Source organism: Eptatretus burgeri, chromosome 9 (assembly GCF_056783735.1).
Source record: "Eptatretus burgeri isolate ZD-2024b chromosome 9, Ebu_testis_v1, whole genome shotgun sequence".
Classification (NCBI taxonomy): domain Eukaryota; kingdom Metazoa; phylum Chordata; class Myxini; order Myxiniformes; family Myxinidae; genus Eptatretus; species Eptatretus burgeri.
The window spans coordinates 43,837,300-43,860,890 of record NC_140969.1 but is presented as its reverse complement, the minus strand read 5'-3'; the positions used below and the strand labels follow the sequence as shown (position 1 = coordinate 43,860,890).

The window sequence follows — 23,591 nt, the reverse complement described above, 5'->3', positions numbered from 1 at the left end:
CCAATTTTTATTTTAGTTTGATGTGACAATGATGATAATTATGAGTTAGAGTCTGGTGAACTCTGCTGAAGGGGACGCAGGTGAGGGTTCGGGTTAACAGGTCAAGGCAGTGGGACGAGAAGAATGAATGAGACCCAGGACATGCTGCACATAAGCAGCCGTGCAGGGGTTGTGGGTAGATGGAGGAGGGTGGGTAGTGTGACCATTGTTTGTGGGGGGTGTGGCAAAGGATGGTTTATGCGCATGCAGAGGTGCCTTATGTGCAGTTAGAGGGAAATGGTTTAAGGGCTGTTTTTTGTGCACTGCTGGTGGGTGATTGTTTATGTGCACGTAGAGGTGCTTTATACCAGCTTTGATGAATTGATTAGTGGGAGATGGTTTTTGCACTCACAAAAACCGTGAAAACGCTAAGTACAAGGCTACAAATGTAGAAGCAGGTCACATTTGATACACTGAATAATCGGGGTCCGCGAATGTTGAATCCGAATGTCGGGATTTCATGGTATTTGATTGCTTTGTAATCATTCCTTTTTCGATACCAATTTTCTCGACAAAATATATTTTGTTTTTACCTTTCTTTAAGTTACAGTGATAACAGGATTTATTTTGTTGCTGTGTTATCTATACTAATAAGTGTGTGTGTGTGTGTGTTTGTGTGTGTGTGTGTGTGTGTGTGTGTGTGTGTGTGTGTTTGTGTGTGTGTGTGTGTGTGTGTGTGTGTGTGTGTGTGTCAGCGTGTCAGGGTGTCTCTTCCATAACTCCAAAACCATAAATACTAGCAGCCTGAAACTTTGAATGCATATGAGGAAAACTCCAAGGATGTGCCTGACTGAAAATTGGATGTTTGGGTTCAATAAAACACCCCTTTGAAGATAATTAACAGCCTTATTTAATTGTATCCTTCATCAGGCGATCCTCGGCTACCTCACTCTCTGGGGTCTTAAGGCTCAACCTTGCTTTCACTTGGAACAGGCTGCAACGATTTGTTGAAGGATAAAGTTTTATTTTTTTCACTTTCCTCACTCATATAGAATGCCTGTTTATCATTGCTACAAATCGCTGAGTACATCGCTTTTGTATGTATTGGTTCATGAAAAAATATTTTCACGAAAAAAATAAGTGACCACTATATTCGTTATTGCTGTCTGTCTGTATGTCTGTTCGTCTGTCTGTATGTCTGACTGTCTGTCTGTCCCGAGCATAGATCCGTGGGTTTTGATCCAACCCTGACAAAATTTTGGTGGGAGGTTTATATCATGATCTAGTTGTGTTTTCCTGAAAATGGGCATGGTGCGCCCATTATGGGCGGAGCCACGCCCAAAAAACATGTTTTTAGGGGGTAGCTGATTTCAATTTGCATCTTCTCCTAGGGGGTTTGTCGAATCTGACAGGAGTTTCGGTATTTCATTAGCCCAATGGCACCTGCATAGCCCCACGGAGCTCGATTTTTCATTTTTGTCCCAAGGTTAAGGTCACAAGGTCACAAACTTAGAAAATTGCGAATTTTGACATAAAAATTTTTCTTCTCCGAGGGGTTTGTCGAATCTGGCAGGGGTTTCAGTATTTGGTTAGCCCAATGGCACCTGCATAGCCCCACAGAGCTCGATTTTTCATTTTCGTCCCAAGGTCAAGGCAACAATATCACAAACTTAGAAAATCGCAAATTGTGTTTTTAGAGGGTAGCCGATTTCAATTTGCATCTTCTCCTCGGGGGTTTGTCGAATCTGGCAGGGGTTTCGGTATTTGGTTATCCCAATGGCACCCCAGGGAGCTCGATTTTTCATTTTCCTCTCAAGGTCAAGGTCACAAGGTCACGAACTTAGAAAATTGCGATTATGACATAAAAATCCATCTTCTCCGAGGGGTTTGTCGAATCTGGCAGTGGTTTCGGTATTTGGTTAGCCCAATGGCACCTGCATAGCCCCACGGAGCTCAATTTTTCATTTTCGTCCCAAGGTCAAGGTCACAAGGTCAAGGTCACAAGGTCACGAACTTAGAAAATTTCGAATTTTGACATAAAAATCATATGACCGCCCAAACTTTGAGAGCTCGGATGACAATATTTTTTATGCATAATCTTGAGGTCATTCCCCACCTAAAGTCTTGAAACCATTTTGCTCTATCTCGAACACCTTGCCCGTGGTGCCCCCTTCAAGTTTGTTTTTACGCTGATTTCATCAAAGTATGGATAATCCGATGAGTGTGAAATGCCATATAGCCTATATGACGCTATATTGTTCCTGGAATGTTCCAGAGGAAGTTTTGCACCAAAGGTCATAATCCTTGACCTTTGACCTTTAAAGGTCACAAAGGTCAAATTTTCAAAGTTGTGGGAATCGAACCGGGTTTTCGACCTTCTTCGACAAACTAACTCCAATAAGCTAAAGCACGTATCCTGTTTCCTTATTTTAATGTCCACAACATTGTTTTGTGACCTTTAAAGGTTATGCAAAAGTCAAATTTTTAAAGTTGTTGAACGAAACTGGGTTTTCGACATTTTTGCAGCCAATAACCTGTCACTCGTACCACATCACGTTGATCATTTTTATAACTTGGTCAAGCATTATCACATTGTCTCATCCTTGACTTCTGAAACAATTTACATCGTCAAATACTGCTCGTGAACAATCCTCGTCTTCAGAATTGTTATAGTTGTAAAATTAAAAGAAAAATCACTCATGGAGTGACAACTTGGCGCACAAAGAATGGCACGCGGTGGAGTGAATACCTCTGCCAGGTGGAAGAGTTTACGTTTTGTATCCCACTGATGGGCTTGATCCGAACCAAAATCCAATCCGCTTGTTCTTGTCACCTATTCAACTCATCCACCTCGTTTTGTCAAAACTCGTCCAGAACCTTTTGAGATGTAGTGATATTGTTGTGGTTTTCCACCCGTCGGCGTGCGGGCGACCACTTTTAGCTAATTCATGGCCGCTCGCGCCCACCGGACGTGGCAAACCTAGTCGCAGCTTTCGGATCAATGCCAAAATCCAGCTACGGGTGTGTTCTTAATCGCACCGTAAATCAGCCAAGTATTCTGTCCATGCGCGACAGGGTCCGATCGCCGAATTGTCGATTTACCTAAGTATGCGCACAGACAGAAATGCCGGGACTTTACACCCCGACGGGGCCTCCACGAAAATGAGCCATTCTTAAGCAGCTCGTTCCGTTTGCGATTTGCCGAGCGGTGTATTATCCCGAGGCTCCGTTGGTCTTGATTATCTTATCGGCTATTTAAAAGCCAGCTAATATCCCGAATGCAATACGGCAGCTCAATCGAGGGGAGAGGACGCAACGAGCAGGTCAACATTCACACAAGGACATTTATTTACAAAGCACGTATGCAGGCATGCATGTATGCAATCAGGCAAGGCAAACACGCATGCAATTATGCAATCAACAAAAGCACGACAAAAGAACTACAACCGTGCTAATATTATTATCTACACACATGCACATAACAGTTTACTACTTGACAGACACAGCGCCACAACATTCATTCAAAGAAAAACCCCAGGAAAGGAAAGGGCAAGAACTGGACCTCGTGGGTCTTTATAGTTCACGGAGCTGTGAAGACCGCAGGAGCTCTGAGAGGCCGGGCTGGTTACCTGTCCCCCTCGTGGTGACTCGCTGAGCGACCCTCAACGTATCGTTGGGAACACGGCAGTTCGGTTGGTCCAGGCCCCGCTTTGCGGGCTGGTTGCTCGGCCTAGCCGACGCCGCCTCAGAGGAACGAACGGGCCTTTGCTCTTTCGAAAGTTGATGCTCTTTTAAGAGCCCGTCCGTTCCTCAGCGTTGGCGACCTCTCTCCGACTTTCTTCAGAAGAACCCGCAGTTCTGCGCGACACGGCAGGCTGGCTGCGCTCCGAGCTCCGACTGCCCTTCGCTGGACTTGCTCCTTGGCTTCAAGCTCCAGTCTCCTCGGCTCTCTCCGACTGAGCTCCACGGCGAACCCAGATCTCCACCTACTGCAGCTCCCCGACCGACCGCAGGCTAAACCTCAACTGACTCGCTTGGCATTCCAGTGCGTCTTTTTATGGGGTCCGTGGGTGAGGTCTGATCCCTGACCTCTCACCCTTCACCCCTCGCTGGCTCCGCCCCTTTTGATCTTTTGATCCGATCGCAAGTCATGCGAAGAGAGCGGACGTTGCAGAGATCATCCTTCCCACGCCCCAACTAGGGAGTCCCCGCATCTGGTGGCAGAGATGTTGTTCGTTGGTAGGATTTGCCGTGGCTGGCGAAAAGATGGCGGCGTTTGTGGAGATGAAGGTGAGGCGATGTTTTTGTGGAGTAGGTGGTGAGGGGATGTCGTGGTTGTTGAGATAGTGGTTGTGGTTGGTGCTGTGGTGGGGATGGTGTGGTTGTTGAGATAGTGGTTGTGGTTGGCACTGTGGTGGGGATGGTGTGGTTGTTTAAAGGTGGTTGTTCCAAAATAACGATAGCAAAAGAATAACGGCTGACTCAAAGATCACAGCCCGGATACACGAATAAATCCCTTTAAACATCGGTGGGGAAATCTAATCTGAACACACACTTATCGACATAACTGATCTCTGGGAAACCTGAATGGTGTTCTGTGAATTTCCACAACCGTAACACGATATTTAGTTTTTGGCCCTATCTATCAATTTAAGAAATTAGGCCTGTGTTGAGCTTTTGACCTTAACTTGAGACTTGATAGAGGCATGAGGAGGAATTGAATTATCTGTAAAATCAAGAATGATGTCAGTCGAATATAAGTGGAGACAACAACTAGATGGTATCATTTAGCACACAAATTAGAGTTCAAATTAGCACACAAATTTTTTTGGTTTTGAGGACTCTTATCGCCTTTTCCAAAATAATATAAAAATAAAAATGACTGCTGAAATTGTTTACAGCTGCTCTACTTTTTGATTGAGGGGGGCTTGTTTGTATTGTTAACTTTTCTTTGGTTTTGTATACTGTTTAGCACACAATGTCACACTCAAGCTCTTTTGCACATATAGGTAATCACTACATATGTTAATTGATGATTCAGTAACAGCCATGAGGGTTGCTACAACTTTGTCTAATAAGCTGATTCCCATGATAATTGAGGTAATACTCGTCAATGAGCATATTATGAGACTGAGGATTCAACATAACACTCCTTGGGTGTCATTTCCCTGGTCTCTGTATATGTTCCGACTGAAGGGAGTGATCTCACTGTGAAGGAGGCATTCAATGCTGCACTCGAGTCTGTGGTTGGTTAGTGCCCCAAGGGAGATACTCTTCGAGTCTTGGGGGATTTCAATGCATCGACTGGCACTGAAAGGGATGGTAATGAGACATGTGTTGGACATGTTGGTCCCCATGTGTCTGTAACTGTGAACCAGAATAGCATGAGGTTCCTTGACTTTGTAAGAAGTCATGGACTTGTGGTGGCTGGTTCATGGTTTCATTGCCCACAGGCTCATTGCTGGACTTGGTATTCCATCACTGGTTGGTGTGGCAAAGGAGATTGACCTTTTGCTCGTTGATGGTCACTGGAGGATGACTCAGAACTTTAGGGTTGACTGGAGTGCTCAGTTCCTCAACATCAACCACAGGCTTGTTGTACTAACTCTGAAGTTGCAACTTGAATCCAGGAGAATGGTACCATCCCAGCCGAGGCTGGATATTGGCAAGCTCAGGGATGAGAGCATAGCCGCGGCGTTTGCGAACAGACTGAATGGAGATTTGGGGTGACTGTGTGTTTTGGGGAATCCTGAAGAATTGTGAGGTGCCTTCAAGACTACCATCCTTGATGTTTCCGGTGGATGTCTTGGAACCCATCATTAGGCGAAGAAGAAATTTGAAATTTGTCTCTAAAGGCACACTGGATACCATCACCCAGAGTCACAGGGCCAGGTTAATGGCAAAGTTGAGCTGTTCACGGAGTTGAGGCGTAAAAGTGTATGTACACTAAGGTCGGAGAAGGAGGCCGATATGTGAGGAATCCTGCAGGGGTAGAGCATCACCTGTGGTCAAGTGATTCTCATCCTAATTGCAGTTGAATTGATGCATTGCATCGCTTTCTTCCAAGCCCATCCCTCGGTGGAATGCAATTAGAGTGGAGGGTATTGGGCTCTTGACAGAGTAGGCCAAAGTGAATGCCCGTTGGGCCAGTTACTTTGAGCAGATGAACCAGGCTGACCCACCAGCTATTGAGTTGGACATCAGGGGTTTAACTATCCCTATTGCTGACCCTCAAATCAACTGTAAACCACCTTCGTTTGTGGAAACACAGGCTGTGGTGAACCAGTAGAAAGGGGGGTAATGCTCCTGGGATTTATGGCATCCATGCTGAACTTCTTAAGGCTGGTGGAAATGCTGTACTCAGGTCATTGCATGCAGTTCTGTGCTCTGTTTGGACACAGGCATCATCCCAACTTACTGGAAGAGGGGCCTTGTTGTATTTCTCTGGAAATGGAAGGATGATCACCAGGACTCCAACAGCTACCGAGGGGTGATGCTGCTCTCAGTGCTGGTCAAGGTTGCTCGGATAATTATTGATAGGGTTCGCCAACATCTGCTTGAGCACCAACACCTAGAGCAGTTTGGCTTTACACAATAGAGGTCAACGATTGACCAGTTCCTTGCTCTTCGGGTCTTCACTGAATGCAGATGAGAGTTTCTGCAGGGGCTGCTCACAGCCTTTTATTGATCTCTGCAAAGCATTCAATTCAGTCAATCACAATGCCTTCTGGATAATTCTGGGTCTTCGTGAGGTGCTACCACAACTTATCAATCTGATTTCTGAACTATATGCTGGTACTGAGAGTGCCATGAGGTGTGGTGGTTCCAAATCCGACTTATTTCCAGTTATTACTGGAGTTCATCAGGGTTGTGTACTCGCCTCAACACCTTTTGGCGCTTATATGGATTGGATTTTGGGGGAGGATTTCAGAGAAATCAAGCTGTGGTGCATTGTTTGGGAATGTCAAGATCTCTGACCTCAATTTCGCAAATGATTCATTCATCTCTGCAGAGACGCTGGATATCCTTATGGTGGCTCTCAAGGTACTGAATGAAGAGTCGGAGCCTCAGGGATTACAGGTTTCCTGGGTCAAAACTAAGATCCAGGATTTCAATGACATATTGGATGCTGCTATCTTGTCTGTGTCTGTTTTTGGTGAGGATGTTGAAGTCACAGAGAAATTCACTTACCTTGGCAGTGATATTCATGTCTCTGCATGTTGTGAGAGCCAGAGGTTAATGGATGTCTGGGTCGGGCTTGGGAGTCATCGATTAACTGGATCATGGGTGTGATTCTGTTGGTACCTATGCAGGAGGATGAAAGTCCAAGTCTTTAAGTCCTTGGTGCTTCCAGTCTTGCTCTATGGATGTGAGACTTGAAATCTGACCAAGGTTCTGAGACAGGGACTTACATCCTTCGGTACCAGGTCTCTTCGGAGAATCCTTGGCTGTCGCTTATCAGGCTTTCTGTCCATCAATCCATTGCTGAGAGGTACTCGGATGAGATTTGTTGCCTGTATAGTCTGAGAGTGTCATCTGTTACATGTGGACATGTGGCTTGTTTTCCTGCTGCTGATCCTGCTCACCAGATTCTCTCAGTGAGGGAGCCTCGTGAAGGGGGTGAGGCGAAATGGTGTACCACGTGCGTTATTGCACCATGTTGATCGGCATCTCAAGGAGATGGGGTTGGCCAAACGGAGGCCCCTGGATTTCCCGCGGAAAATGGACACAGCGACGTGCTGCTCCGGCACATGCTCTCCTACATGACCTGACCTGACCTAACAGCCATACCACACACTCCAGTAATAAATCCCTGTAACTCTTCACGTATTGAATGGGAACCCAAATACTCAGACCTCATTGACGCTAATCTATCCCTTGATACCCCACAAAATAGATATGTTGTGTCTTTTTGCAATTTCCGAATTAAAGGATGTAAATTTGCGATTAAACGTCTAAATCTTCTTAACATTAGCCATGACATGGCATCAGTACGTGGACCATCATCCTGTAATGTCTCCGGGTTACATCGTGGAACGATTTAACTCAAACGGCGAATAATTTTCGATTTTTCACAAATATGCCGAGTCAATGCATCCTTGCTGCTTGTGTAGTAATACAAACCGAGTTGGTTTCATGCTATCGCAATGGCCGAAAGACCCTAAGTTTGCCAGAATTTGGACGAGGTTCATCCAAAATACCTGAGTGTGGATCTGGCCTTCAGAATGTTCACTTGTCTGCTCAGAACATGTTGCAGAGCACTGTTTCCTGCAAGAACAGTGCAGAGCACTGTTCAACACAAATTCCTGCAAGTCTAATGAACCACCATCTATTTATAGTGGAGAAAAAGTATGTGTGTTTCATCTACTCCGAGAGGATTTGACCAAGGATGCTAAAACTTTCAGGGTCCCCCCTCCCCCCATTCACTCCCCCATCCCCAGCACCACTTCCCCCTCCACAATCCCCCATCAACGATCACCTCCACAATACCCACCACCACCCCACACCCTCCCTCCCCCTCCACTAGGGCAGGACCTCGATACAGCACAAACACGGCATACAACAGCATGAATTGAACACCGCAACACGGCATGACACAACACTGCACGACATAGCACAAACATGGCATGGCACAGCATAGCACAAACACGGCATGACACGGCACCACAGCATGAAAATGCTACCACAGCATGACACATGACACAGTACCATAGCATGACACATGGCACAACACCACAGCACAAACGTGGCACAATATAGCACCATGGCATGAATACGACACTAACACAGACACAACTGGCGTCCCAGGAAAATATGAAACAGGACGATCCCATAACATACAACACACGTGGTCAGCCTATGATGGGAGAACAAAGCATTCATCACTCATTTTCTTAGGGGTGTCCTGGTGTGCCTGGGCGGTGTCCGTGCTGTTGGGCAATGACAAGTATTTATGCTTGAGTAATGTAACTGATTTATAAATTATGGTAATACAATATCCCTCCCTTATTAGCCACCAATGAAACAGAAAACAAAACCTACCAATCTGTAGTGAATATACGACCAGCATTTCATCTTCACGAACACTTCCACTTTCTTCCTCTAAATCGCTTGCAGGCTCAAAATGATACGGGCTCGAAATCTCGAAACGAAACCTTTTCTTCTTCCTCTGAAAGGCTCAAAACGATGTGGCTTCTTAATCCTTCTGAAAGTGTTTCCATCACTAATTTTGTCGCCAATAGTTTCTTCAAAATCTCACTGATCAGTTTCAACATATTGAGAACCATCAGAGTTGCCAATGATGGTGGAATCGGTCTCATAATCCGAGCTCAAAATACACTGTTTCTCTCTGTAAAGCCGCCATTCGGATCAAAACGGCTTCAAGATGCGACATCACTGGCGAAATGGAAAAATCAACACTGTCGGGCTTTTTTGACACTGTGATTGGCATTAAGATTTGCAAATAATTTTTCCCTTCAAATTACACCATGGTAAATGATTTTCAATGGTTTTCAGAAAAAAAAAATTGTGTTTGGGATCGTCATCGACATCGACATCCATGCTATTTAACTTGGGATACTAAGAAGGTGTAATTTGGGAATTTGGTTGGGAAATCATGTGATGGATGAGATAGGTTACATGAAGGTTTATATCAATGTATCTAAAAAATAGAATGTTGGAACAAATGCACAAATATTGTCATATTACTTACCAGCAACTTCGCAGCTTGATGATGATTGACTGTAAACTTATTTACGTTCGTTGTGCTGTTCACGAAAGGGTGGATCATTACAACACCTCACATGTGGGTTGTGGCGAGGGCCTAACTCCAGGCTTGGCAGTAAATGTTAAGGCTCCTGCTGCCTTTTTTTTCCCGACCAGTCGGTCCTTCTTCCAGTCAACTGATGTTCTTTTTTTTTGTTTTGAAATGGTCTTTTAAAGTCGGTTGCAGCAAACGGGGAGGAAATTGGACAAATGTTGGAGTTTTTAGACAAAAATGCATTTTTAGTGAAAAAATCCAATTTTCAATCTCAGGGTTGTAATGTAAAGTCCATTCAGACTCCCTCATGGCTTCATCTTCACTCTTAATTCAACATCTGATTTCATTTTTCACAGTTGCTAAGATGGTTTAAGACTCGGTTCAGCAACTGGGGAGAAAATGGGATGAAAATTGATGTTTTAAAAGGAAAAATACATGGTAATAGCCGTTTTGAATGTATCTGGTTGGGTGCAATGCTTTCAGACCCCGTCGTGGTTTTACTCATTGATCATTGCTGTGTTCTTTAAAGTTATATGAAATGTTGATATTGCTGGAAACGTGATGCGATAATTGACCGAAAGGAAATGGGAGTGGGTGGAGTGAGGAAGAAGAAGAGTGAGGGAAGTGTTGTTTGCTGGGGATTATGCTCCAGTGACACAAAATACACCAGCATCCTGAGATGGCCGTTTGTTGACTAGCAATGATGAGGTAAAACAACGTCAAATTCGGTGATTGTGGTGACACGATATTAAATATTCATGAAATGATCTATGTAAGAATGCCCTTTCGCTTTTATGAGTTGGGGGAAGGGGAGAGGGAGTCAGGGAGTTCAGATGGTTGTGGTTCGGAGGGGAGCAAAGATGGGACAGAGTTGGGAGGGGGAGGTTGACACTTTGGAGTGGAGGGTGGGGGGAAGGGGTGGAGGGGTTGAGTACTTTCGGGGGTGGGGATTGAGGAGATGTGGTTGGGGGGTGATGGTTGAGGACTTTCAGTGGAGTTGAGTTGTGGTGGGGGTGAGGTTTTTGAGGAGTTTTGGTGCGGCGAGTAGACGGTTTGAAGGCTTGGAGTGGGGAGAGTATTGAAACCTTTGGATTGGGAGCAGGAGGTTGAGGATTTGGGGTTTGTGAGTGTGAGGTTGAGAACTTGGGGGTTTGGGAGGGGGACTTGATGATTGGGTCTGGGAGGGGCAGTTTATGACTTGGGGTTTGTGAGAAGGGGGTGGAGAGTTGAAAGTCTTCAAGTCACATTACCCGATTGTTCCGTTGGTACCAGCTAGTAATAGAGATTTGTTGAAAATTTGATAAGAAAAGCTCCAACGGTAAAAAAAAAGTTATAACACACACACACACACACACACACACACACACACACACACACACACACACACACACACACACACACACACACACACACACACACACACACACACACACACACACACACACACACACACACACACACACACACACACACACACACACACACACACACACTTGTACAGTATCGGTTGGCCTAAAATATAATATAATTTTAAGGATTGCTGAAAATGATGTTTATTTCACAACTTTTCAATATTCATATATTCAACTTCATTTCAATTGTAAACCGATCATCAGCTGGGCAACGTTCTTCCTCGAGGTTTCGATTCTTTCAGGCCAGGACCTCTCCAAACGCCGCATCCACAACCTTGGTCATACATCCTCATCAGTAGATCTGCAACTTCAGTTTTGTCCAGGCAGTCAGTCAACCCAACAATGCAACATCATGATTCAAACTTTACTTGCTCGTGGATTAATATATTATCACATTTTTAGCTTATCTGGACTTGGTCAGTGAGTCTGTAAACACTTCAGTCATTATCGCTTTAACCAAACGCACAATTTTGATTAAACTTGGCCACAAGCTTCATATTTGATGCCTAACGAAAGTGAATCGACCGCATCAAAAACTGCATTCATTAAGGGGGTCTATGGTGGGGGTGGGAGTTTTGACCCCCCAAAATTGGTATTTGCTCTCTTCTCTGAAACGACACACGTGATTTCGATGAAACTTAACCACAACCTTCATCACTCATGATGTATCAAAGTTTGCTCATGGCATAAAAAAATTGCGGTGTATGGGGGTCTGTGGGGGGTTTGAGCTCCCCAAAATAGGTATTTGCTCTCTTATCTGAAGCTACATACACGATTTTGATGAAACCTGTTCACAACCTTCATCACTCATGATGCACCAAAGTTTGTTCACGGCACAAAAAAAAAAAAATCAGGTTCTAAGGGATCATGTTAAACCATCCGGCACCTTCATCTCACCACAAAATTAAACTGTGTTCATATGTTATTTATGACGAATTTTCTTCTGGTTGCTCTGTCTTCCAGCAACCACTTATGTTAAAAAAGTTTGTATATATATATATATTTCAAAAAAACGTATTTAAATATCTTATTAATAATATTTTACTCTTCATATTGTATTTTACTAATTCTATTTGGTGTCGTTTTATGATCTTAAATATAACTTGTTTCAATATGCTAACTGGAGCTCCCTGTGTTCGCATACATCTGATTATTTGTTTTAATCTATTGATAAGTTCAGTGCTGTGTGTTGCTCTCACAATCTGAAGTAATTCACCTGCAACCATACCATGTAAGAGCTTTTTTTCTTCACCACCAATGGTGGAAGGAAATTATGTTTTCTCCCCTGTCTGTCTGTCTGTCTGTCTGTCTGTTTGTGTGCAGGATATCTCAAAAAGTTGTTGATGGATTCGGATGAAATTTGGTGGGCAGGTTGGGTGTGTGACAAGGACCAAATGATTAGATTTTAGTGAAGACCCAGATCCGACAACTGGAATTTTTTGACTTGATTATTCACCATTGAGAGATCAGGCCAAAAACGATATATAGCACGATATCTCAAACAGTTGTGGATGGATTCGGACGAAATTTGGTGGACACGTTGAGTATCTGACAAGAACGAATTGATTCGATTTTCGTGAAGATCTGAATCCGGATCCAGAAAGTAGAATTTTCTTTTTTTTCCAAAGTGATCTTCAGCTTTGAGAGATGAGAGCAAAAACGATATATAGCATGATATTTCAAAAATGATTGGGCCCGATATATTCTACTGGGTCAGGCATTGCGTTGGTGAAGGTATGTGTTCTACCTTGTGCTCTTCGAGTGAGGAATGTTTCTGTCGAAAAAAGGCATTCGTACAATGAGGAATGGAAAATCATCTCGTTTATCAAATGATATAGTGTGAAATTAATTAATATCGATATCGATTTGTAATTCTAAAAAAGAAAATGAAGTGGGTTTGGTTTTCCTTTTTATGCCTCCGCACCAAGGGTGCCGGAGGCATTATGTTTCCGGGTTGTCTGTCCGTCCGTCCGTCCAGATTTTCGTTTACGCGATAACTCAAGAAGCAAATTGTGGAATTTCATCAAACTTGGTAAAAAGGTAAAGTAAGACAAGGCAATTAAGTGATTACATTTTGGGCCAGATGTGATAAAGGTCAAGGGTCAAAGGTCAAGGTCAAACTCTGAAATTTTACTGTTTACGCCCTAACTCAAATATTGGACAGAATTTCTTCAAACTTGGTACAAAGGTAAAGTTAGACAGGGCAATGAACTGATTAGATTTTGGCTCAGATATGATAAAGGTCAAGGGTCAAATATGTCAATACTCAAGTGTTTGTGCGGGAGAGCGGAGGCATACCCGTCGTCTGCGCGCAGTCGAATTACTCTAGTTTAATTTGAGTTATTTTTGATATACAGTACATCATCATGAACCTGATCAAATACAAAGTCATCATTAATTGCTAGCAAATCATCAGTGAATCAGAAGCTGTTTCTACAGCTTTGCACAGTTGTCAGTTTATTCCTGCGAATGTTCTGAACCAAATCAGACTCGTGGATGTGCAGGAATAAATTTGCAAAGAAAGGGGCTGGATCTGAACCCATGGGTATCCCCACTGTCTGCTGGAGTATCTTGTTGCCAAATGTAAAGAAACTGTTGTGTTGGAAAAATAGATTACTTTCTTTAAGTTTATTTTTTGAAAAACTACATAAATATTAATTTTTCTTTCGAGACCAGTTTGCTCTTTTTTTTGAGAGACTGTAATGTATACTGTATTACATCCTGCAAATGCTTTATCTTCTGCTCTGTCCAATGCAGTTACAAACTGGTCATGTGGAATGTTTGTGTATAATATGGGGAAAAATCATAAATTAAAGTGCTCCTAACTTGCAAATTTGTCATATATCAGACCTATCTCTTTGCTATCGAGCCTTTCAAATCTCTCTCTCTCTCTCTCTCTCTCTCTCTCTCTCTCTCTCTCTCTCTCTCTCTCTCTCTCTCTCTCTCTGTCTCTCTCTCTCTGTCTCTCACATACACCGACCATTTTCCCCTTCTTCAGGGGGTTGGTTGAAATTTGGCATTCCTCTATATGTTTCTCTACATTGCATCAGTTTCATACAAATGTAAACATTCCATATCTTTCATGACAGTTTCAATCTGTATCTTTTTCAGAAGCGATCTTCATTGCACTGGACCATACCAACCAAGTCTTCTCTTCAAAGTCTTTAAGTCACAGTAACCAAGTTTCTTCTTCACCAGTATTGATTTTTAATCTCTTCCTGATTTCTGAGCTCAGAATTCTTTCTTTCAAGGACACTCCATTAATCCATTGCAACATTGCATCACTCTCTTCATCCATTGTATCGTTCGCATCCCTGTCTTTTTTTCAGCACCGTCTCTCTGCGCAGCGGGAGACGGGGGTTTGCAATCAATCGTGTGTGCGTGTGTGTGTGTGTGTGTGTGTGTGTGTGTGTGTGTGTGTGTGTGTGTGTGTGTGTGTGTGTGTGTTAAAAGGCCAGATAACCACGAGATAGGTCTGATATATGACAATCTTGCAAGTTATGAGCACTTCAATTTCATGTATAGTTTTTGATGTGAAGGTTATAAAATTTTTGGGAAGTTTTTTTACAATACAGAGCATAAGGGCACTTTCTAAAAACAGCTCTTTGATTGAAACTTTTGCAAACCAATGCGAATGTTGTATCCTTTTAAACATGTCGTGAAAATGTTATGACCCTTTCTGCCCCCATTTCCACATCCTTTTCATGAATTCTCCCACAAACTAAATTTTCCACCAATAAATGCAAAATTCAGTGCACATTCAATACCAAGAAATATTAGTAAAATGCAGACTGACAGCTCGATTCTTGCCATAATTATGAACGGACGCTCATAAAATATATCCAATTCTATTAAATTGGGGCAGAGCGAAAATTTAATGAGGCTCCTAAAAAATGCAATCATTATATTTTGGTTTACAAATCCTTCCTTCGTCTTATTGCTTGATTTTTAGACTCGGCAATGCTGAACGGGTCCACACAGCTGAGCCAGGAGACCCTCATGAAAGTTTGGTTCTGCTTTTTATGTTTGATGTGGCTGCTGTTTGTTTTATTAATATATATTTTGTGTTAAATTGGCAAGCAACAATGTCTAGGCTCAGATCAGTGATTGGGGCTGTTGGTGTGGCTGAATTTATTTCCATCTGCAATTTTGAACGCCGCAGGGACAGGCAGTGCAATATGCGGCAGAGTTAATAAAACGTCCTGAATTACGGAGAGCGCAAGTATGTTTTGTGTTTAAGAATGCCCTGCGGCCAGTGAAACTAATTTCTTCTTCTTCTCTTGCCCCTTTCCGACCCCTTGGCAATCTTGCTTTACCCCCAACTTGCAGATGGTCTTGGATGGTGCGATGAATTTCCTTTTGACATCTTGTTGTTCATCCAAATGATCTCAACATCAGATTTGCCAACAACTTCAATAACATCAAAAATCCAAACGGCACACTAAAGGTTAATTTAATTCACGAAAGGAAAGGAGAGCGGTTGTCTCATGCGATAGAAATGACATTTTAAAACTTTAATGACAACATCATCTATTCTTGGTTAGAGAGAAGGCCGGTACTTCTCAGTGAAGATTATTTTCAAGGAAATTTGTTTTCAAAACAGCATGCTCTCCTCAAAAGGGCAGGAAGTTGTTTTCAGCATACAAGTTGAGAGTACAATGTAGACTTGCGTTTTTCAAATTGACCTTTTTATTAGATTGGCTTTCTGTGTTTCTTGGGAAGTTTGAAGAATACAAACTAGTTAGAATTTTTTTTAACTTTAAAAGGGTCTTTGTGAACACACTGGATATTATAGATTCGACCGATTTGACTCTAAAACAACTTATTTTGAAAAAGAGCACAGAATATAAACTTATTTGAAGCGTTTATCACATATGAACCAAGATATGGCTTCCAGGAGGTCAAGTAATTTTAATTTTTCTCCTCTTCACTTCCTAATGCTCCTTGTCTTGCTACGACCAATTGCTTGGAGTGCCTTGGTATTTGGTGGTGAGCCAGGCCAGTGGGCACGTTTCTTGCGCTGGGAGGGGGCCTCGTGGGCTGGCCGCCTGACCTTCCAGCTTCACACAAACCAAAGCCAAGGTCTAATCATGTACCAAGATGATGGTGGCTTTTGTGACTTCCTTACATTGTTGCTCAGTGAGGGTCGCTTGCAGCTGCAGGTAGGGGCAGCTTGTGCAGAGTCAATGGTGCGTAGTGATCGGCAAGTCGATGATGGGCGTTGGCACTGGGTGCAATTGGGCCGTGCAGGTCGCCAAACAATGCTCAGTCTCGATGGAGAAACACAAGCCACACTTGTTACTGGACATGGACGTCTTCAAATCACAAGTGACCTGTTTTTGGGTGGAATTCCACCAGAAGTACGTACATCAAGCCTCACATTCCCCCCTGCAAAGTATGAACCACCTTTTCATGGGTTGATACTCAATCTTCGTTGCTCTGATGAGGACAACCTCAATGTTGAAAGGGCATCAGATAAGCAGCAAGGTGACATGCATGAAGTGTTGCTTTTGAGTAGCCAAGGCATTAATCCAGATGGTGAGAGGGTATGCATGGAGCGCAACCCTTGTGAAAATGGTGGACTGTGCTCTGTGACGGATGATGAAGCCTTCTGCGATTGCTCGGGAACTGGGTTCTCTGGTCGCTACTGTGATGAAGGTATGGGCATACCTGTATTTGCATTATTTTAGCCCATAAATGTATAATGCAAGCAAATGTAACCTTATATTGAATTAAAGGGGTTTGATGCTTGCAAGAGAGTAACTTTTGACTGGATAATCGAGGCATCTGGGTTTAAATATATTTGTGATCCACAGTTGATGACAAGTTATTTTGTTACTATTATGGTGAGTTTTCTGTAATATCTATTTTGATAGTTGTGGTTGGCATCATAGGAATGTGGAAACACACCACTCTGTGTGGCTCTTTCCTCTATGGTTGTCAGAATTATCATGCTTGACTTTATGAAATTTATTATCGTACCTTACTTGTATATGCAAATTACACCAGTTACTGCAATGAGTTACCTCACTGGTTTCAAGCATAAAACAATGATGGAGACTTATTATTGGATCCGACACTCACCCTCAACCCCACAGCCACCTCAAGTCTGAGTTTTTGCCACACTTCATATCTTTTTTTTTCTGAATGGTCCTATGCAATATTGATGTGATTAGGAAATGCTATATAAAAACCATGCTGCAGCTTTTTGTAACCTCTTTCTTGTTTTATCGCTTCACATCAGATCCTTTCCTTGCACCCATTTGCAGGTGAACCCTTAGAGACCATGAGCATCAGTCCTTGCTTCATATGGGGTCCCACATTACAAAATTGAATGGACATGCAGGTTGCACACTACAGAAAGGTGTATATATATAATTCCATGGTTTTAAATCGATGAAGAATGTGAGTGGATGAAAAACCTCCCACTCTCAGGACTCCAAAAGATCACAGGCATATTTTATATCCTCCTGCAACAGGATGGTGTTGTTCAGAAGAGCTTGTCACTTCATACTAATGATAGGTCACAGATGGTCATATCTAACTGGTGGTAGTTGTCTTCATACATTGTTACACCATTGGGATTGCCAATCCAGAAATATTACAATGTAGTATGTCCACACAGAACATGTTTCTGCGAGATCGTTCTACTCTGGACATCACGCTTCTTCTTTGTCAACAGTTGATAAAATTCTTTCCTCAGACAAGAGGTCAGGATTCATCTCACTCGAGATCTCCTGAGCACTGGTACCCTGATGTATTTTCCAAACACGTAGCTAACACGTATTGACAGTCCTTTCCTCGACAAGCTCAGACTTCATCTGCACTTGTGAGCAGCAGGTTGCTTTGGGTGGCATTCTCTTTTGTTTAGAGGTGAGCATCCCTCAATAAGGCATTCTGGGACAATTTACTGTTCTGTTCTACACGATCAATCTGTCTTTGACACTTAAAAATCCACAATCATTTTGTAGATATCTTCACCTGATGTAAGATGGCAGCATCCTTTGCTCCTGATGAAGAGAACATAAGCAACTGGTCATCAACCTGGAGCATGCCTTAATACAGGAAAGTCCCACCCTTTCTGACTCTTTATTTGTCCCCCCCCATAAAGGACAACCCCCAATTTATTTCTGTGGTCAGCCATGAGAAGAACTGCTGTCTCAGGAGCTTCTGTGCTTATCATAAGCTATAACTTGTCATGAACAGATCATATCTAATCTCTGGCTGAAAGATTGTTGCTGGATCAGAATTATATGCAGCACCAAGTGCTTCCTCAGTCGCCCTCAGCTTATAACAGTACACAAGTTCTTCATCCAAAGTGCCATGGAGAATGGTTCCTTCATTTTGGCTGATGCTGCTTCTCACCATACCTGTTTAAAGCAATGGTGTCAAAGCTCCTCTTTGGAATTGACATTTCATGGACAGGGGTCAGAGTCTCAGGGTCTGTTTCTTATTCACCTCAGGAAGGTTGGTGGCTTTGCAGCTTTTTACCATCTCTTTTCCAGTCTTGCCCCTCCTACCTTTTTGTCCAACACACACTGCTCCAGATCACGAACATTTTACACCAAAAACCTCTATATTGTTATCCTTTCCAAGTGCAGACTTAATGCCCACCTCCATTCCTTCGTCCTCTCCTTTTGCTTGTGAAACACTTTTCCGATTTCTGATGTCAAATGCTCTTCCCTCAAGGCTTTCTAGTTTGCTGTTATCCTTTTGACCCATTTCATCAATACATAAACCTTCCCTGCACCCACAATTCCATATTTTGCTCCAATGAAGGGATACGCTTCAAAAACCACCATCGCTTCCCACTGCAGTTACCATACACTTATCAGCTTTCTGTTGATGAAATACTGTTGTGTCTACGCGGTTAAGACTGACCTGAACAGATAACCGAACAATTTCCCTTGGAGGCGAATAGCCGAGTTCTTCGGGGATTATGGCACGCACGGGACAGGAGGGCGGCAAAGCAGCTACCAGACATGTTCACTCGGATGGAGGACAAATCAGATATTTATAATGGAGATAAATCAAAACGGGATAATAATGAAACGTGAGGTGAACTAAACCTAATTTTGAGGTGCCTCCACACAGATGGTTACAAAAACGGACAAGGGGAAAAGATAAACGAAAAGAAAAATCCCTCCTTTATTCTGGCATTTAGCTTTGGGTCTAGAAGTGGTCTCTTATGAGCTTGAGTAATTGAATCTCGCGTCGTCCTGCGTGGGAAGCTCGCACCCAAAATGGTGCCAAGCTGCTCTCTCGGCGGGAAATGTACAGGAGGCAATTTGGCCAGTGATATTCAACACCAGGGCTCAGAAACTGCCATGCAGCTTCCTTTCACAATCGCACTTTAGACGCTGCTCCTCTGAAGAATGGTGTCGCCTTCTTCCCTGATGGCACAACATGAGGCTCCGAGGCATGGTCTCACATGACCCAGCCGAACAGTCAATGGCTAGCGTCTTGCTCCATCAGACATGCAAATTCACACAAATGAACATGAGACTCATGCAGCCTTCTTCACTATATCGAGGAGGGCCAGCTAGAGCCTCTGTCTCAATAACGTTCCTCAGAGAACCTCCTTTCATGCTCCTGTTTGTGTCCCGACCGCCGATCCTGTCTCAATCCTCGTCCCTCTTCCCTCTAACATCACACCCCATCCATCATCAACCCCAGGGGCATAGTCTCGCTTGTTGTCATTCCTGGAGGCGGGGTTTTCGCCTGCTTGGAAATGGCTGGCTTGGTTGTTGTTGTTTTAAGGACGTGATTCCTTCTTATTGCCAGTCTTGAAATGCAAAAACATAGGAAAAGGTCAGAGGGGGCAATCACATACTGGGTGAAATTATCCTTAATCCCTACCTAATTAACACAGCATACCCATGTCTCCCCCCCCCTTTCGTATGGTGACATGTAACAACTTAAGCTGACAGTTTCCCGACTTAAGTTACATCAAACTGTCTCCCACCCATCCACGGACCATGCTACCTTATACAATCCTACCTTTACTGCGAAGTTCCTTTATGTACCCCACAAACATTTCAATGCATTCTTTAATTGTACTTCAAAGGTCTTTATAATGGTTTTTTCTATTTCCATCTCAGCTTTTTTACACCCACTGAAACCCAACTCCCTTTCATCCACAACTCCTTTCCTCATGCTGTGATGCATCCATGTTATTTTCCAGCAATTTCCCTTCTGCTCCACATTGTCGGTTGACCCTCTCTCGTTGTGCTCTTTTATGAGCCTTGACACCTTTATAGTCAAATGATAAAATAACTTGCTTTGCAAGGCTCAGTTTATTCTATTTTTCAAGCTGTTGCAATGGTGAATGCCAAGCAATTAAATGTTACGCTTCTCTGTGTCCTGGAATTCTAATTGTCTGATAATAGAATGATGACTATACCTTCACTATATGCTCTGAGCGGTTTGTCAGATGTGACCATGTTAATATACCATCCCTTCCCCTCGCTCCTTCCACCCCTTCCCTTTTGACTTTGACGGTAATTGCTTGATGTGGAGCTGAATCACAGGCCTCTCGTTTCTTTTTGGTAACTGACGTGTTTGAAGCTATTCCTACAGATACACTTACCCAAGAATTCCTGCTTCCAATTGTGGTTTTGCTGAATTGGCATCCCAGTCATATTGGCCACTGAAGAACAAAATGTATTTTCCTGACACTCTTCTGCACCACAATGCGAGTGGTCACAAATATCAATGTACACTTGGTCGTGGTGCAAAAACTTTTTTCATCATCTTTGTGGGGTCTAAATCCTGTCAGTGTATGGGTTAGCCTTTGATTACCAAAGAAAGCTACACCCACGCCATACCAGGGACACAGAGCTCTCAGTAAGTCTAACCATGGTAGTGATGTGCTTGAGCGCAGCGTGCATGTGAAAGGATTAGCCACACAGAAATATGTTGGAATTTGTAAGAAATGCACTTTGCAAGATTATTGAAGTGGAACAATTTCACCAAGGATAACTCGCGTTTGGCATTACCTAATTTGAGATCTCAAGAAGCACACGCAAGGCAGCTCGGATAGATATCACACATGTTCTCAACTGCTCATCAAGCGTGACCTCAAAGGAAACCATTTGTAGTGATTAATCATCATTCTCGCTTCACTTGTGCACATTGCTGGAATCATCTACAACTTATGGGTTGCAGCATCTGTGGTGCATTCACTTTGCCAACTTCCCTGAAAGCCACCAACATGAAGACCATGTGGAGCTCAGTAGCTGGTGTGGTGATGCCTGGCCAGGAATGATGCCGTTGTGTGGACGTGTGGCCAGGAAAACTATGGTGTATTCAGCTTCTTTGTGATCTCTAAGAGCATCGTGCTGAGATGATAGAGCCATGATGATAGTAGTATCCTTTAATACCGTGAATATAGCATTCTCAGGACCTCCCCCCACCCCCCCCTGTAAGCTTGAAAACCACTTGAAGATACCACATACACTTTTAACCCTGAAGATTTCATCCCGTTCCTGACATCCATTGGGACAGGACATCACCAAAGGTCGGCATAGTTTTTGAGGGCCTTCTTCGCCTCTTTAACCACTGCCATGAGAGGAGCACTTCTCTTTGATGCGAGTGAGCACACAGCTTTTCCTGAAGCAATTTATTATTGATGCTTCCAGTCTCCATTCCCGTGGGTACAATACACCTCCAGCAACTCCTCCCCCCTTTCCTCCCCTATAACCTGCTACTTGGGTTCCTCTAAGTATTTCTTTTTCACTTTAAATTGTTTCCCATTGATTTTAGCTCCTATTTAAGGCTGCTTTGTAACATCTGAAAGTGCAGGGGTTCATGGCCTGGTTGAAGTTGGCACCCCTGCCGGGGTCTAAATGCCATGTGCAAACTGACGAGAATAATAGCCAAAAGTAAGGATAACGGTATAAGGATAGCGGGTCAGTGCAGTCATAATTCCCGCTGCATGGCCTGAGTTGTGCACCCTGTTGCGATTCCTCTCCCTCAGCCACATTAAGATAACAACAACGTTATGCCCCAAGCTCTTTGATTTGTCTATAAAGTATAATGTTGCATCTTCACCAAAAGGGGAAAATTATTTGAGGCAGCATGTATTCCGGCCATTGCCAGCCATGATCGTCAGGAGCTGTTATCGGGGAAAAAAAAAGAAAAGGAACCTGGACGTGTTTGCTCACCAGAATTGTACAAGGATGAAAAGGAACACAAGGTCTTGTGCATGGAACACAAACCGAACAGACGTTAAGAGGCGTTTTATTATTTGTGCCATCATCTGAAACCGCCATTGCAGGATTTCTATTCGTATGCAAGAATTGGGAATAGTTGCAAGTAGCTCTGCTTGTCATTCTTTTCTGCTTTCATTGTCCAAGTCTCGTGGTTTTCTTTGTCATATGCTTGTGGTTGTTTTTTTTTTTTTGTAGTTCTGTGGTGACTAAATTGTTTGTCATTCCTTTGCTTTGTCGTTCTGTTTATTTTCTCGTCTCATTTCATTGTACCAATGATTATTCTCACCCATTCCGAAGGGACAGGATAAGTTATTGGAAGAGGTCTGTGTGTCAGTGAGTAAATGTGTGTGTGTATGTTTACACTTGAATCTACTTTAAATTTGATCATTCATTCTTAGATATACCGTAATCTACATACCCCAGTGAGGCTCTGCATTGTTAACTTCACGGTCTTCTTGTACATTGTATTTTTGATTTTCCTTCAGTTGTCTTTTTTAATTATTTTGTTGTTTTGTTTCTCATGATGAATTGGTTTTGATTTTCATTAGTTCGTGGCACTGATTGCTATTTCATTTTAGTTTTGCTACTCTTTCAGTTGTCTTTTTTTTCATTAAAAAAACTTCTTGTTGTGTATTTATCATTTCATTGTGATTTCGTTTCTCATGCCATCAAACTTATTTTTGTCAATCTGTCTTTCCGTAGTAGTCATCCTGGACCCCCCAAACAGCAACAAGGTGGTGCCACATCTCCTTAAATGCCACATTCTTTGCCATTTTGTTTTTGCCTACACTGAGCTTTTCTGATGTGTGTGCTAACCCTGCATGCCAAGTTCAGGATGCAGCACAGGCTTGATGGACACAATGACCTTTTCCTTTGCTTCGATATCCTTGGATCGTGTCGTGTAAAAGGAAAATCGTAGTGATGAATATGAAGGAGGTTTTGCTGTGCGAGCTGTATAGAAAGATCAAGGATGGCCCAGTCACAGCTGGATCATGTCCCTGATGGATGTAGTCCCATGTGGCGCCTTGACACTCACGCGGGGGAAACAGACGCGTAAAAACGTTTTAATAGCTTGGCAGAAAAACTTTCCGATGTGATCTTAATTCTGCACGGGAGCATTTGCTATATCTCTACCCTGCGTAAATGTCTGTTCTGATTACACGCTGCAGCAGCAGGTAGCGCTGTACTTGACTAACTCCACCCTAAGTGAGAAGCATGGCTCCTTTC

General features: G+C 43.1%; 1 protein-coding gene across 13 annotated transcripts in view; it reads left to right on the top strand.

Annotated features, from left to right (window-relative positions):
* LOC147020022 (neurexin-1-like) overlaps positions 1-23,591 on the top strand; it is a 1,432,118-nt gene that overhangs the window by 43,490 nt on the left and 1,365,037 nt on the right. For all 13 annotated transcript variants that reach the window (XM_085894958.1, XM_085894955.1, XM_085894959.1 and 10 more), the window contains one exon: positions 15,481-16,809. In XM_085894958.1, coding sequence (XP_085751084.1) covers positions 16,026-16,809 — 784 coding nt within the window. In that variant the 5' untranslated portion in view covers positions 15,481-16,025. The remainder of the gene's footprint in view (positions 1-15,480; positions 16,810-23,591) is intronic.